Genomic DNA, 15,231 nt, shown 5'->3' on the forward strand with positions numbered 1-15,231 from the left:
ACGTAGAACTTCGTAAAAGTCGATTTACGAATATTCGTATTTTTTATTTTACTTTCCACCTTACAGATTACATTGATCTGTACTCTGTCAACTACTGTCATCACCCCCCACTGTATCTCGATTGATTCCCAAAAGTCTCACATTCCCTAGAAAGTGATTGAGGTGCGAATCTTCGTAAGGCGATTTTATTAGCGCACATGCGAATATCTACACTTGTCCCAGAACAGAGGCAAAGGGCATTGCATTCATACATTAGTGATTGAATTGAGTTGCGAATCTTCGTAAGGCGATTTCATTAGCGCACATGTGAATTTTGCATAGCATATGTATTATGCGATAATTCGAATTATCGCATATGCGAAATAATAACGAATTTGAATAATCGCGAATATTTTACGAATATTCTTTCGAATATTCACAAAATTTCGCGAATTCGAATATGGGACATGCCGCTCAACACTAGTGCGGGGCCTAAATTTATGACAATGGACTGTTGCAGTGGTGGGTGACGTGAAGCCTGATTCTCTGCTATGACATGCAGACTGATTCTCTGCTGACATGAAGCCAGATTGTCTGTTACGGGACCTCTCTCCTCTGCCTGGGTGCTGGGCCTAAATATATGCCAATGGACTGTTGCAGTGGTGGCTGACGTGAAGCCTCATTCTCTGCTATGACATGCAGACTAATTCTCTGCTGACATGAAGACAGATTCTCTGTTACGGGACCTCTCTCCTCTGCCTGGGTGCCGGGGCCTAAATATCTGAGAATGGACTGTTCCAGTGGTGGCTGACGTGAAGCCTCATTCTCTGCTATGACATGCAGACTAATTCTCTGCTGACATGAAGACAGATTCTCTGTTACGGGACCTCCCTCCTCTGCCTGGGTGCTGGGCCTAAATATATGCCAATGGACTGTTGCAGTGGTGGCTGACGTGAAGCCTCATTCTCTGCTATGACATGCAGACTAATTCTCTGCTGACATGAAGACAGATTCTCTGTTACGGGACCTCCCTCCTCTGCCTGGGTGCTGGGCCTAAATATATGCCAATGGACTGTTGCAGTGGTGGCTGACGTGAAGCCTCATTCTCTGCTATGACATGCAGACTGATTCTCTGCTGACATGAAGCCAGATTCTCTGTTACGGGACCTCTCTCCTCTGCCTGTGTGTGTGCTGGGCCTAAATATATGCCAATGGACTGTTGCAGTGGTGGCTGACGTGAAGCCTCATTCTCTGCTATGACATGCAGACTGATTCTCTGCTGACATGAAGCCAGATTCTCTGTTACGGGACCTCTCTCCTCTGCCTGTGTGTGTGCTGGGCCTAAATATATGCCAATGGACTGTTGCAGTGGTGGGTGACGTGAAGCCTCATTCTCTGCTATGACATGCAGACTGATTCTCTGCTGACATGAAGACAGATTCTCTGTTACGGGACCTCCCTCCTCTGCCTGGGTGCTGGGCCTAAATATATGCCAATGGACTGTTGCAGTGGTGGCTGACGTGAAGCCTCATTCTCTGCTATGACATGCAGACTGATTCTCTGCTGACATGAAGCCAGATTCTCTGTTACGGGACCTCTCTCCTCTGCCTGTGTGTGTGCTGGGCCTAAATATATGCCAATGGACTGTTGCAGTGGTGGCTGACGTGAAGCCTCATTCTCTGCTATGACATGCAGACTGATTCTCTGCTGACATGAAGCCAGATTCTCTGTTACGGGACCTCTCTCCTCTGCCTGTGTGTGTGCTGGGCCTAAATATATGCCAATGGACTGTTGCAGTGGTGGCTGACGTGAAGCCTCATTCTCTGCTATGACATGCAGACTAATTCTCTGCTGACATGAAGACAGATTCTCTGTTACGGGACCTCCCTCCTCTGCCTGGGTGCTGGGCCTAAATATATGCCAATGGACTGTTGCAGTGGTGGCTGACGTGAAGCCTCATTCTCTGCTATGACATGCAGACTAATTCTCTGCTGACATGAAGACAGATTCTCTGTTACGGGACCTCTCTCCTCTGCCTGGGTGCCGGGGCCTAAATATCTGAGAATGGACTGTTCCAGTGGTGGGTGACGGGAAGCCAGATTCTCTGCTATGGAACCTCTCTCCAATTGATTTTGGTTAATTTTTATTTATTTAATTTTTATTTTAATTCATTTCCCTATCCACATTTGTTTGCAGGGGATTTACCTACATGTTGCTGCCTTTTGCAGCCCTCTAGCTCTTTCCTGGGCTGTTTTACAGCCTTTTTAGTGCCGAAAAGTTCGGGTCCCCATTGACTTCAATGGGGTTCGGGTTCGGGACGAAGTTCGGATCGGGTTCGGATCCCGAACCCGAACATTTCCGGGATGTTCGGCCGAACTTCTCGAACCCGAACATCCAGGTGTTCGCTCAACTCTACATATAAGCTAAATTATGTATATTTCTCGATTCTCCTACTTTTCTTTTTTAAAAGGGGTTATCCAAGACCTATAATGCTCCCTAAATACTTCACTTACCTTACTCCCCGGCACCCGCTTTTGATGCCGGCACGGGCGCTGGTGCATCTCTCTATCGTGCGGATAAAAACATCCATCGTCGGGGGGAGGTTGCAGCCAATAGCAGGTCGTGATGGGAGCGAGACTCCCTACCATCACCCGCGATTCTAGGGAGGCTCATTCCTGTCGCGGCCAGCTATTGGCTTTCCCCCCCTCTGTCGCCAGATGTTATAATTCGTGTGATGGGAAGATGCAGCGCAGCAGAAGTGACGCGGGTGCCAAGAAGCAAAGTAAGTATAATCTGTGTGAGGGGCCTGGGCATATGGGGGGGCATTATAGGTCTTGGATAACCCCTTTAAGCAGCTTTAGATATTAAACAGAGGCTATAGTGAACATTATCAGATTGGTGGGGCTCAGCTGATTGAAGGGGCCACAGCACTCGCGCATCTAGTGGCTGTGCCTGGTATTACAGAATGGAGTGCTAAGTAGCATTAGAGTGAAAGTGACTGAGCAGTAATTCCAGAGAGTCACCCCCATCAATCTGATATCCTAAGGGTAGGCCATCAATTTTGTCATCGTGAAGAACTGAATTACTTAGATACCAAAAGAATGACTTCCCCAATGTGCCACAATGAAGACTGAAGTTACAAATCTGAGATATAAATTCTAATTAAAGTGTGCAATAAAATCTACGAAGACCACTAACTTGTTGAATTTGATCTGCTTGTAGCTAACCTGTACAACAGAGAAGATGTAGATGACGATGAGTGCACTCTGTCCTCTGTTCTTTTGGAAAAACTGGAGCAGATGATTGAAGTGCTGACTCAGTATATAGATGCAGATATATTACTGGATACAGAGAGGAGGTGAGTCATACAGATAGGATACAACAAGGGATCACTGTACAAAGATATCTTCTACTATTGATCTGTTTTTCATTAGTTCAGAAATGAAATTTGAAATTAAGTTTAAATGTTGATAATTTATAACAGAGATTACAGCCTGGAAATTAGAGAACTGAACGATCACGTGGGCAGGGCAGTTGTCCTGATCTACATTATTGGATAATATACACGTAGAAACATTGCATAACTGGAAAGTTTTCAGATCCTGATTGTGAAAGAGTCATTGCCTAACTACTATGACATTTAGAAATAATACACTATGGGGATATATTTCATCTTGAAACAATTTAATGCTTGGAGCATGATCAGCACTGCCATTTGATTCTTGTGAATCTTGTCTGCTTATATCTGTAACTGTATAGCAAAGTAAATTCATATGGCCAAAATTGGGCAAATTATAAAATAATATATGCAGCCCAAATGCATATATGTAAGGTTTTTCTGTCCTTTTCTTCTTCTGTAGGCATCGTGACCCCTTTGAAGAAGGTTACTCAGAATTCTTAGTCATGAACCAACAAGCAGAAAAGTACATTTCTGTCTACATACAAGCTTTGTTCCTCAGACAAATGCCCTGCAAGGATGCCCTTTCTATTATTCAAAGGTAACAACATATCTACCAGCAAATAACACAGATTAAAAAATAACAACACATTTACATAGAAGTTGCATAGAATGATAAATTCAAAATTTTTATGTCTTATTACTATGTAGGCATAAATGTGTGAATATGGTGAATTTTTATTTTAAATGAGGAGATTGCATTATATGGTACACTATGTTCAAAGGCTAATGAAGCGTAAAAAAAGTGGTGGTGTAGAGGTTTGGTCTGGGAAAACAGGTATTTTCCTCCCAGCATGTGCTGCTGGGATGATTTACAGCCAGGTGAGGTCAAATACCGGGCTGGATTTTAAGTGTCGGTCCAGGTTTTGGCAGCACCTGGCTGTCCTTAAATAGGCAGCTGGTCTCAGAAGCCATGTCTCTGTGTTGGGATCTGGGAGCCTTGTGGCTGGATAAAGGCTTGCTACTTTTTTTAGCGTGAAAACAGGTTGGTGCTGATATGCTCAAGGACTCTTTGAGGCAGAATTGCTGCATGGTGTGAATGACTGCTTGTTTTGTCATTTGCCTAAGGCCTCATGCACACGACAGTTGTTTTTTGCATCCGCAAATTACGCGTCCGCCCAAAAAAAAACGGATGCGGCATCAGGTTTTTTTGGATGATCCGTTTTTTTTCCACAGATCCCTTGTAATAAATACCTATCCTTGTCTGCAAATGTGAAAAAAGTAGGACATGCACTATTTTTTTTGCTGAAGGGAAACACGGACAATGGACACGGAACACAAACGGATGAAATATCAGCATTTTTTTGCTGACCCACTGAAATGAATGGGTCCCCATCCTTTCCGCCAAAAAAAAAACGGAACGGAGGCCGAGAAAAACAACTGTCGTGTGCATGAGGCCTCAAGTGTGAATAAAACACTGAAATGTTTGCTCCAAAGAACTTGTTGTTGCCTCAATACTGCGTCCGCTATTCCTGTCTACCAGAGCGAAACCCCACAGTAGATAGATATGATAGATAGATATATATTGACTGAACTCCAGGGCACTTCCAAAATAAAACGTCTGTTTATTCACCAAGTGACAGCGACATTTCGGTCCGCTCAGTGGAACCTTTCTCAAGCAGTCAACACTGCTTGAGAAAGGTTCCATTGAGCAGACCGAAACATCGCTGTCACTTGGTGAATAAACACACGTTTGATTTTGGAAGTGCCGTGGAGTTCAGTCAATATATGGTTGGTGGATCGCCTCTACAGCCGCTGGCGTTTTTACTCTTCTTACTGCTGTGCTGCCTGTCTTTTTACCTTTTTTGTAGATAGATAGATAGACGTTTTGTAAAGTATGGGTACAAATCTATTGAATTTTCAGATATGTTTGCCCATCTTTCAAATCATGGCTGCTATCTAATTTCCCATCATAAGAGGATTTGCTACTCAGTATTGCTTTAAAAAATTTCCTGAGTAATAATGCCGAGTGCAATTTTTTTTTCCACAGATAGCAATAAATCACAGGTAGCAAAATCAGTTTGCTACCATATTGTGCTGGATGGCAAATTAATGTACAATGTATAAAAAATATAAAGAAAACCAAAGCTATAGGCCTATGCTGGGTTATTTGTTTCACTTTTGATAAAAGCATAGGCGCTTCACCATGTAAAAGTGAAAAGGTAAAGCCAATAGTCTTAGGCCTCATGCACACAACCGCGGTGTGTTTTGCGGTCCGCAAATCGCGGATCCGCAAAACACAGATGCGTCCGTGCGCGTTCCGCAATTTGCGGAACGGCACGGACAGCTTTCATTCTAAATGACTATTCTTGTCCACAAAGCGCAGACAAGAATTAGACATGTTATATATTTTTAGTGGGGCCACAGAACAGAGCAACGGATGCGGACAGCACACAGAGTGCTGTTCGCATCTTTTGCAGCCCCATTGAAGTGAATGGGTTCGCCACTGAGCCGCCGATGCGGACCAAGACAACGGCCGTGTGCATGAGGCCTTTGTGTGTGAGATGTAAACTGAACAGATTAAGAATTTGTAAAGTAGAAAAAGTTTAATGAACGTGAAGGATTTAATAATTATCCCACAGCAACATGGTGAAGCCAGTAGCTGATTCTGAAAATAATAATTGTAATAATAAGTAAAAAGTGGTTACAAAGAATATTAAAAATGTAAGTGCATGACCGCTCTGTTGCCGTCCTCAAAAGTGTTTGTTCTGGTCCTTGTCTGAATGTAATTTATTGTTATGTAAAATGTTAGAATTTGCTGGGGAAAAAAAACGCTTAAAACACATATTTTGTGTATTCATGTTTTTTTGTTGAGATTACACATCTGTATACATTTTCTAACTAACCTTTCTTTACTCCATCAGGTTTTCTATTGTCAGTCACAGGCAAGGGATACAGCACATTATCAGTGAGTGCTATGTGGAGGTATTTGACTGGTTCTACCTTGAACTGAAGGACATTCAACAAGTATATGAAACCTATAAGGTATGTAAAAGAGGAATTTTAGTTCTTTTTAGTGCTTTTATATTGTAGTTAAATGCCCTAAAGTAAGTGCCTCCCAAGCATATAACTGTTTTGAGTTGTGTGACTCCTATTGTATGTGTTCCCTGCACTGAACTATTAGTAGATGCTCTATGGAACTATTATGGGATTAGCAGTATGGCAATGTTAGTTTTGCTTCTTTTCACAAAATAAATTCAACTTTTTCTATTGTTGCACTTTGACTGCTATGATAAATGTATTCCTATTTTACGATAAGTGCACTTATTTTTTTTTTTTTAAGGATGAGCCAGTTTTACCCAGAAACATGCCACCTGCAGTAGGAGCTATTGTCTGGTCAAGGAAGTTGATGTCAAGAATTGAAAACACCATGAAGGTAAAAAAAAAAGTATCTATTTTGAACACACACACACATTATTACTTTATTGACATGTGTTTAGTTGTCTTTGTTATACACTATACACTGGATTCTCCTTTTTTTTTTAAGGCTTTTAAAAATGTACGAATTGTAGCAACATGCCTCACTTATTCAGATACTGTAAGACTGTACAACAGAATAGCTTCTGCCTTGGTGTCATATGAAGACATGTGGTTTCAGAAGTGGAAGTCACAGATAGACAAAGGTCTAAATGGACTTCATTTTACATTACTTACCCGGGATCCTGTTTCACAGCAGCTTATGGTGAACACAGATATGAGGTAAGTACTACAACCTATGTATTACCATATACTTGCTGTATAAGAATTGTATTACTGTGCATAGATAGTGAAAACATTCTTAACTTATTTTTATTAACTAGAATACTTCAACTGATTGAAGAGACAAAATGGATGTTGAGACTTGGGATCCGTGTTCCAGAGACAGCTCTGCTAGCATTTCATCAGGTACCTAATTAATGACATGATGTAACTAGCATGTCATATAGATGGGGTAAATTCTGTTGCTATGCATCTTGGTAAGGCAACTGACAGTCTCAGATTTATTACAAGCAAAGTGTTTGACTGGAAACTAATGCTGAATCCATTATCTATCATAAGGGTTTAATCACAAACCTAGGTGGACTGGTCATAGACCCTACATGGAAATTTCCTGCTGGGCCAATGAACAGTGGGCCAACTGATCCCATGGGTACATAACAATCTGATGCTCTCAGCATTAATTAATGCTAGATGAATCAGGCAGTTATGCCACTGGCCAGCAGCCGCAGGTGCCCTCCTGAATTCAACTGTATCGCCATCCTCGGGAAGGTGATACAGCTGTATACTGCAGTGGGGGCGGCAGTATTTTATGCTGCATTGTGGTATTTGCTTCTGCTGGGGCGGTATTTTGTGCTGTACTACAGTATTGATGGTCCTGCCTACCTCAGTTGTCCCTGCCTACTTGTGTTGACCCACCTTCAGTCAATTTGGACCCTCCTACAAAATGGGTCCACTTCTAGGGTTTTTCCAGGGCCACTTTAAGTCCCCAATTCGCCCCTGTTCACAAAACATTTAGTGGGAGATTTATTAAGACTTTCCTGTGGTGCACTGGTCTTGATATTCCTTGTGCTGCCAGAGGATGTGCTTAATTTATGGTGAGGAAGTCCATGCATCTATGGCAGCTCGTAGCCGCTGTACCGTAGATTACAGTCTTCATTTACATAAGAAAACTGGCTTTAAAAAACATGAGTATGTTGGGACTACTAGCCTGCCCCTCTTATCCTTGCCATGCTCCCTTTTCAGAACGTGATGAGGGTGGAGTAGAAATGCCACTTGAGACAAAATTTTGTTGCAATGACAACCAGTTGCAAACATGGGGGGTTGCCTTTTTCACTGGAAAACTGGTAATTTATCCCCCTTAGAGCCTTTGTTTGGCAAATAATACTGGAAAAAGTCCCAGATCTTTACGCCAAACATATCCACAAAGCTCCATTTACCAAATGGAGTTTGTCGTATGGAAAAGCATAGTAAACATAGTATTCCATGCAAAAGTATAAAGTTAAAAAAGAATATCACAAGGTATACGTTTTTATTTGCAAAGGAAACCTATGGGCAGGCTATCCCACTGTGTACATCGCAGCCTTCATCAGAGGTACACATCAGGAAATCCTCAGACATATACTCCAATGTAGGCTCTTAACAATGTGAGCAGAGGCTTAGTCAACACCCTGCTCCTAAAAGGTTACTGTAGATAAAGAAAACTGAACTGGTAACTGTGTACTTCAGTGTTTCTAATATGTCCTGCAATTATAGCATGGTACATTATGGAAGGATTTGCAATAAAAAGATTCATTATTTTGCTGTTTCAAGAAGTGAAATATTAAATGGTTTTCCCAAAAATGTTGAGGGCATATTGATTGCCATAAATATTTCATGCCACATACACAGTGGATCTACATTTAAAGGAGGTATCCAGGTTAAATAAAAAGTTGGCCAGCCCCTGTAAATGGTCTAAAATACTAAAATAATCAATACACACCCCTTATATCCCCTGCTTATTCCAGTGCTGCGCTCCTGTCCTTCCCATCCTTGACATCATGATGTTCTGTGCACATAGGTCACTGTGCAGCCAATCATTGGTCTCAGAAATACACAGGGTCTCTCTGCAGAGGCCAGTCATTGGTTGCAGCAGTGACCTATGTGCACGGAAAGTCTCCACTGCAGCCTGGAAGATGACATCAGCAGTGAGGAGGACAGGAATGCAGCACCATAATAAGCAGCGGAGAAAAGGGATGAGTATCGATTCTTTTGTTATTTTGGACTATTTATAGGGGCTACTCGAGTTTTTATTTAGTTTTTAACTCAGACAACCCTGGGACATCCGTGGAAGATATAGGAGACAAGGGAAATTCATGTTCTCAGGTTGGGTGGGGGCTCTTGGTTGTTACATGCCCACTGATCGGACATTTATGACATATGAAATCAATATTGCCGTCAATGTAATACTAGTATTGATCTTCTATTAAAGGCAGAAAAATTTAAAATGTATAGAAGTAATTTAGAAGGTGTTGTGAAGGAATATGGAAGAATTCAGCAAGAGATCCCTGAAAACTTTGCAGTCTTGTTTTCCCCTCATCTGGAGCAAGTGAATCATCAGTTCCAGCCAGGACTATCTACTTTATCATGGAGTAGTGTGAACATAGAGGGACTCCTCCACCAGTCCAGTGCTGCTGTAAAACGGTATATGCCTGTGATTAGGGCCTAACTGTGAAATGGTATATGCCTGTGATTAGGTTAGGGCTTTACTGTCCTTTTGAGGCACACCATAATGATAGATGTGAATGGAGCCTTAAAGGGGTTGTTCAGCTTTGGGGGGATTTTGGAGACTCCCCCTCTTTGGCAGACCTGCAAAGTGAAGTATACTTACCTGCTTCCCGATGCTGGTTCTTGGCTCCTTTGCTCCATGGTCTCGGTTTCTCCACTCAGCTCCCAGGATGCAAACTTCTGCTTTGCGTTATGCAACCATTTGACATGACGCAAGGGGGTAGGTCACCACTGTGGCCAGCTATTGGCTGCAGTGGCATGAAAACGGAGGTTTATATCCTGTGAGCCGAGCTGAGAAGCCTTGGCCAGGAAGAGAAGGAGTCGGGAGCCAGCAGCAGGAAGCAAGTAGTATGCTTCCCTTTGCCGGTATGACAAAGTAGGGAGGGGTTTGCCAACCCCCCTAAAGGTGCACAACCCCTTTAAAGTTTACTTAGGACATAGAAAAATGTTTTTGATTTTCTTCATTTGTTAGTTTGTATGTTTATTGCTTCCCCTGATTGTAAAGGGCTGCAGAATATATTGGCACCAAATAAATACTACTGTGAGCCTCAGGATAGGTCATCAATATCTGACTGGTGGAAGTCTCAGGAGATAAGCACTGTGGCCTATTCCTCTGCCTGTGACGCCACGTTCATAGGTCACATGGCCTTTGTGCAGCTCAATCCCATTCAAGTGAATGGGACGAAGCTGCATTGCTGCTATACAAGGTACGCCTCTGTGCTTGGAATACTGTGGAAAAGCGGAAGCTCTAATCTAAGTGCCGCAGGCCCTTCCAACAGCTGATCACCAGGAGTGCTGGGAGTTGGATTCCCACTGATCAGATAATGATGACTTATCCTGAGTACAGGTCATTAATATTTAACTACTGGAAAGCCCTTTTAAGGAAATTGTATATATATATTTTATGTCTGCTATTTTCATAGTTAGGTTTGTAGTTTCCAAAATATCAATGAAACTATGGGTTTGATCTTTACTCTAGTGCTTCCATATTTATTACAGTTAGTGTTACTGGACACTGTACCCTGTGTCATTCATTTAGAATTCTGTAAAATACACTTATGTATTTGCTTGCATAACACCATATACTGTAACCATATATTAATACCCTAAGTCACGTGTAGGACCATATAACACATTGCTCATTTTTTGCAGTGATCGCACAATCAAGATGTTAGATAATTTTGGTGTTAATGTGTTTTATATAAGGTTGAAGCATGTTCAACAACAAATGTACAAGACATAGCAACTTCAGCCATCACAATATGAAAGCATGACAAAAATGTAACAAATGTACATTAAAATATAAAGCAACCCTTTGACTTTAAAATGCAAATCTTTAATTACATAGGATGCTATATTCTGAAATTAATTTATATAATGTAAAATAACACTATTTTAGTAAAAATAAATAAATCTCATTCTCCAGTCATGTTTTTCTTTGTTCCCATAGGCTGCATATTTTTGTTACAAAAAAAATAATAATCTAATGTGTCACCCACATATCCGTTTTTCTCATAGGCTGCAAAGTATTGTTGCTCAAGTTACAGAAATTAAAGAGATGGTGATAGAAAAGACCCTTGAAGAGATCTCCTATTTCGATATTATTCCAATGGATGAATGTACAAGTGCACCAAAAGTAAGTACAATATTGTAAACTGTTACTAACTTGGTTATGTTTGTTACAGTATAGCTACTAGTAAAGTTTATACGTTCAGTTTTGGCCTTGTACGTCAGATGTGTACATATCTTTGTATAAAGAAAAAACATATGCAAATGTGTATTGCAGCATATAGATAGCTCATTACAGTATTATATATAGCAATACGTGGCTTTTAGGATTTAATCAGTAAGCTTTTTTGGGGGTGGGAAAAGTGTTCAATCTGTGTATCTCATTGATATTTTGATTCATAGAGAAGCCTAAGTGTCAGGAGCAGGCTGCGTGATTAGTATAAGTGTGGTGCGCAGGGCCTGTAGGTCATTTGATGTAGGGGCTCAGTCTTTTGAGCCAGTTAAAACACTGCCGGAGCCATTTTTTTTTTCTCAGTCCAACATTTACATCTCTTATAGAAACTGTTAGACAATTTTTCAAAAAAGTACCAGAACCTAATTTCTAGGGACATACAGCCAGGTCCATAAATATTGGGACATCAACACAATTCTAAAATTTTTGGCTCTATACACCACCACAATGGATTTACATAGTAACATAGTACCATAGTACATAAGGCCAAAAAAAGACATTTGTCCATCCAGTTCGGCCTGTTATCCTGCAAGTTGATCCAGAGGAAGGCAAAAAAAAAAAACCCTGTGAGGTAGAAGCCAATTTTCCCCACTTTAGGGGAATAAAAAATTCCTTCCCGACTCCAATCAGGCAATCAGAATAAATCCCTGGATCAACGACCCCTCTCTAGTAGCTATAGCCTGTAATATTATTACGCTCCAGAAATACATCCAGGCCCCTCTTGAATTCCTTTATTGTACTCACCATCACCACCTCCTCAGGCAGATGTGCTTTAACTGCAGACTGTCAGCTTTAATTTGAGGGTATTTACATCAAATCAGGTGAACGGTGTAGGAATGACAACAGTTTGCATATGTGCCTCCCACTTGTTAAGGGACCAAAAGTAATGGGACAATTGGCTTCTCGGCTGTTCCATGGCCAGGTGTGTGTTATTCCCTCATTATCCCAATTACAATGAGCAGATAAGAGGCCCAGAGTTCATTTCAAGTGTGCTATTTGCATTTGGAATCTGTTGCTGTCAACTCTCAAGATGAGATCCAAAGAGCTGTCACTATCAGGGAAGCAAGCCATCATTAGGCGGAAAAAAACAAAACAAACCCATCAGAGAGAAAGCAAAAACATTAGGAGTGGCCAAAACAGCTGTTTGGAACATTCTTAAAAAGAAGGAACGCACCGGTGAGCTCAGCAACACCAAAAGACTCGGAAGACCACGGAAAACAACTGTGGTGGATGACCAAAGAATTATTTCCCTGGTGAAGAAAACACCCTTCACCACAGCTGGCCAGATCAAGAACACTCTCCAGGAGGTAGGTGTATGTGTGTTAAAGTCAACAGTCAAGAGAAGACTTCACTAGAGTGAATACAGAGGGTTCACCACAAGATGTAAACCATTGGTGAGCTTCAAAAACAGGAAGGCCAGATTAGAGTTTGCCAAACGACATCTAAAAAAGTTCTGGAACAACATGCCATGGACAGATGAGACCAAGATCAACTTGTACCAGAGTGATGGGAATAGAAGAGTATGGAGAAGGAAAGGAACTGCTCATGATCCTAAGCATACCACCTCATCAGTGAAGCATGATGGTGGTAGTGTCATGGCATGGGCATGTATGGCTGCCAATGGAACTGGTTCTCTTGTATTTAATGATGATGTGACTGCTGACAAAAGCAGCAGGATGAATTCTGAAGTGTTTCGGGCAATATTATCTGCTCATATTCAGCCAAATGCTTCAGAACTCATTGGACGGCGCTTCACAGTGCAGATGGACAATGACCCAAAGCAAACTGCAAAAGCAACCAAAGAGTTTTTTAAGGGAAAGAAGTGGAATATTTTGCAATGGCCAAGTCAATTACCTGATCTGAATCCGATTGAGCATGCATTTCACTTGCTGAAGACAAAACTGAAGGGAAAATGCCCCAAGAACAAGCAGGAACTGAAGACAGTTGCAGTAGAGGCCTGGCAGAGCATCACCAGGGATGAAACCCAGCGTCTGGTGATGTCTATGCGGTCCAGACTTCAGGCTGTGATTGACTGCAAAGGATTTGCAACCAAGTATTAAAAAGTGAAAGTTTGATATATGATTATTATTCTGTCCCATTACTTTTGGTCCCTTAACAAGTGGGAGGCACATATGCAAACTGCTGTAATTCCTACACCGTTTACCTGATTTGGATGTAAATACCCTCAAATTAAAGCTGACAGTCTGCAGTTAAAGCACATCATGTTTGTTTCATTTCAAATCCATTGTGGTGGTGTATAGAGCCAAACATGTTAGAATTGTGTTGATGTCCCACTATTTATGGACCTGACTGTATCGATCTGGCTACAAACAAGTATTTGCACAGGCTACGTGTGAAAGTCTCACATTACACATGACCGGTTCACAAATGATTATTTTTTTTGACTGTCATAGTATTTGAATTATTAGAAAAGAGACAAAAGATGACCCAGTGGTGAGAGTGGGGGTAAGTGCCCACCCAACAAAACCATGGGCCACCTGTACAAATGACTCGGTACCAGCTCCCAAGTATAACAAGCAAACAAACAGAAAATGGAGCTCACACAGTACCGTTGTAAAACATATATAATTTTTATTGTAACATGATTAAAATATATATAAAAAGCCATTAAAAATGTGGGAGAGTGACAGAAAAAACGCCATCCTGGCGCTGCACACGTGTCAAAGGAGATGACAAGCGGATCTAAATGTAATGCAAATGCATAGAAAGGATATACAGGATGAGTCTCAATGATGTTGACCACATGGCTAAGGTATTAAAACCACATACATATGCTAAAGTGCATAGACTAGAGTAAATTCACAGTGATCACCTTGACCCAATACCAATAGGACTAAAAGGCAGAGACTCACCAAATGATGACAGTGTGCTATACCAACCAGGATGGCGCTACCTCGACGCTCGTTTCGGCATGCCTTCGTCCGGGGGTCAGTTTTTTCTGTCACTCTCCTTCATTTTTAATGGCTTATTATATATATTTTAATCATGTTACAATAAAAATTATATGTGTTTTACAACGGTACTGTGTGAGCTCCGTTTTCTGTTTGTTTGCTTAGTATTTGAATTAGTAGCATCCAAATGATATGCTTTTTTGTTGCCTGGCTATTCTCTGTGAAACACTAAGGGTCGGACACATGTTCAGCTTTCATGATGCAGTTTTGGAAGCCAAAATCAGAAGTGGATCATGAAAGGAGTAGAAGTATAATGGACAGATACTACTTCTCTTTTTTTAATTCACTACTATGTTACATTTTTAACCCGGAAAAGATGCATGGCAAATAACCGCATCACAAAATCTAAGCAAACCTTTTTTTTAAAGCCTTTTTGATGTAACTTTTACTGTGTGGTTATAAAAAAATCTTATCTTACTTACACAGCTGTCAGTAAGATGTAAACCTAATACACAAGTCCAAAGGCATCTCCATCAATGATTGATGAATGCTAAAATTAGACAAATCATAGCATGCTCATCCAGCTCTTATTTCCCCTCAAGATTTATTCACTCAAGTGAGTGAGTCTGCAAGAAAAACAGACATGATGTGGACATCATCTGTGAGCGGTCCATATAAAAATGCGTCCATGTTCACAGGCCGGGACACAGACTAGTTTAGCATCACTTATCTGAATAAGCCATAACTCTTGCTGAGTGTATGGCCACCTTTACTTTGTGGAACCTTTTTTTTATGAGTTATACTGAGGAGCTTTACCACTTTCATGTCAGTGTATGGATCACAGAATGGTCTGCTGTGTAATCCTCTGCCAGCTGGCAATGTACATATGGTTCATATAC

General features: G+C 41.3%; 1 protein-coding gene across 2 annotated transcripts in view; it reads left to right on the top strand.

Annotated features, from left to right (window-relative positions):
• LOC122934573 (dynein axonemal heavy chain 5-like) overlaps window positions 1–15,231 on the top strand; it is a 266,469-nt gene that overhangs the window by 61,811 nt on the left and 189,427 nt on the right. For both annotated transcript variants that reach the window (XM_044290144.1, XM_044290145.1), the window contains exons 14-21: window positions 3,202–3,337; window positions 3,840–3,977; window positions 6,301–6,421; window positions 6,720–6,812; window positions 6,924–7,135; window positions 7,237–7,321; window positions 9,384–9,595; window positions 11,198–11,315. In XM_044290144.1, coding sequence (XP_044146079.1) covers window positions 3,202–3,337; window positions 3,840–3,977; window positions 6,301–6,421; window positions 6,720–6,812; window positions 6,924–7,135; window positions 7,237–7,321; window positions 9,384–9,595; window positions 11,198–11,315 — 1,115 coding nt within the window. The remainder of the gene's footprint in view (window positions 1–3,201; window positions 3,338–3,839; window positions 3,978–6,300; window positions 6,422–6,719; window positions 6,813–6,923; window positions 7,136–7,236; window positions 7,322–9,383; window positions 9,596–11,197; window positions 11,316–15,231) is intronic.

Source organism: Bufo gargarizans, chromosome 4, assembly GCF_014858855.1.
Source record: "Bufo gargarizans isolate SCDJY-AF-19 chromosome 4, ASM1485885v1, whole genome shotgun sequence".
Taxonomy (NCBI): Eukaryota; Metazoa; Chordata; class Amphibia; order Anura; family Bufonidae; genus Bufo; species Bufo gargarizans.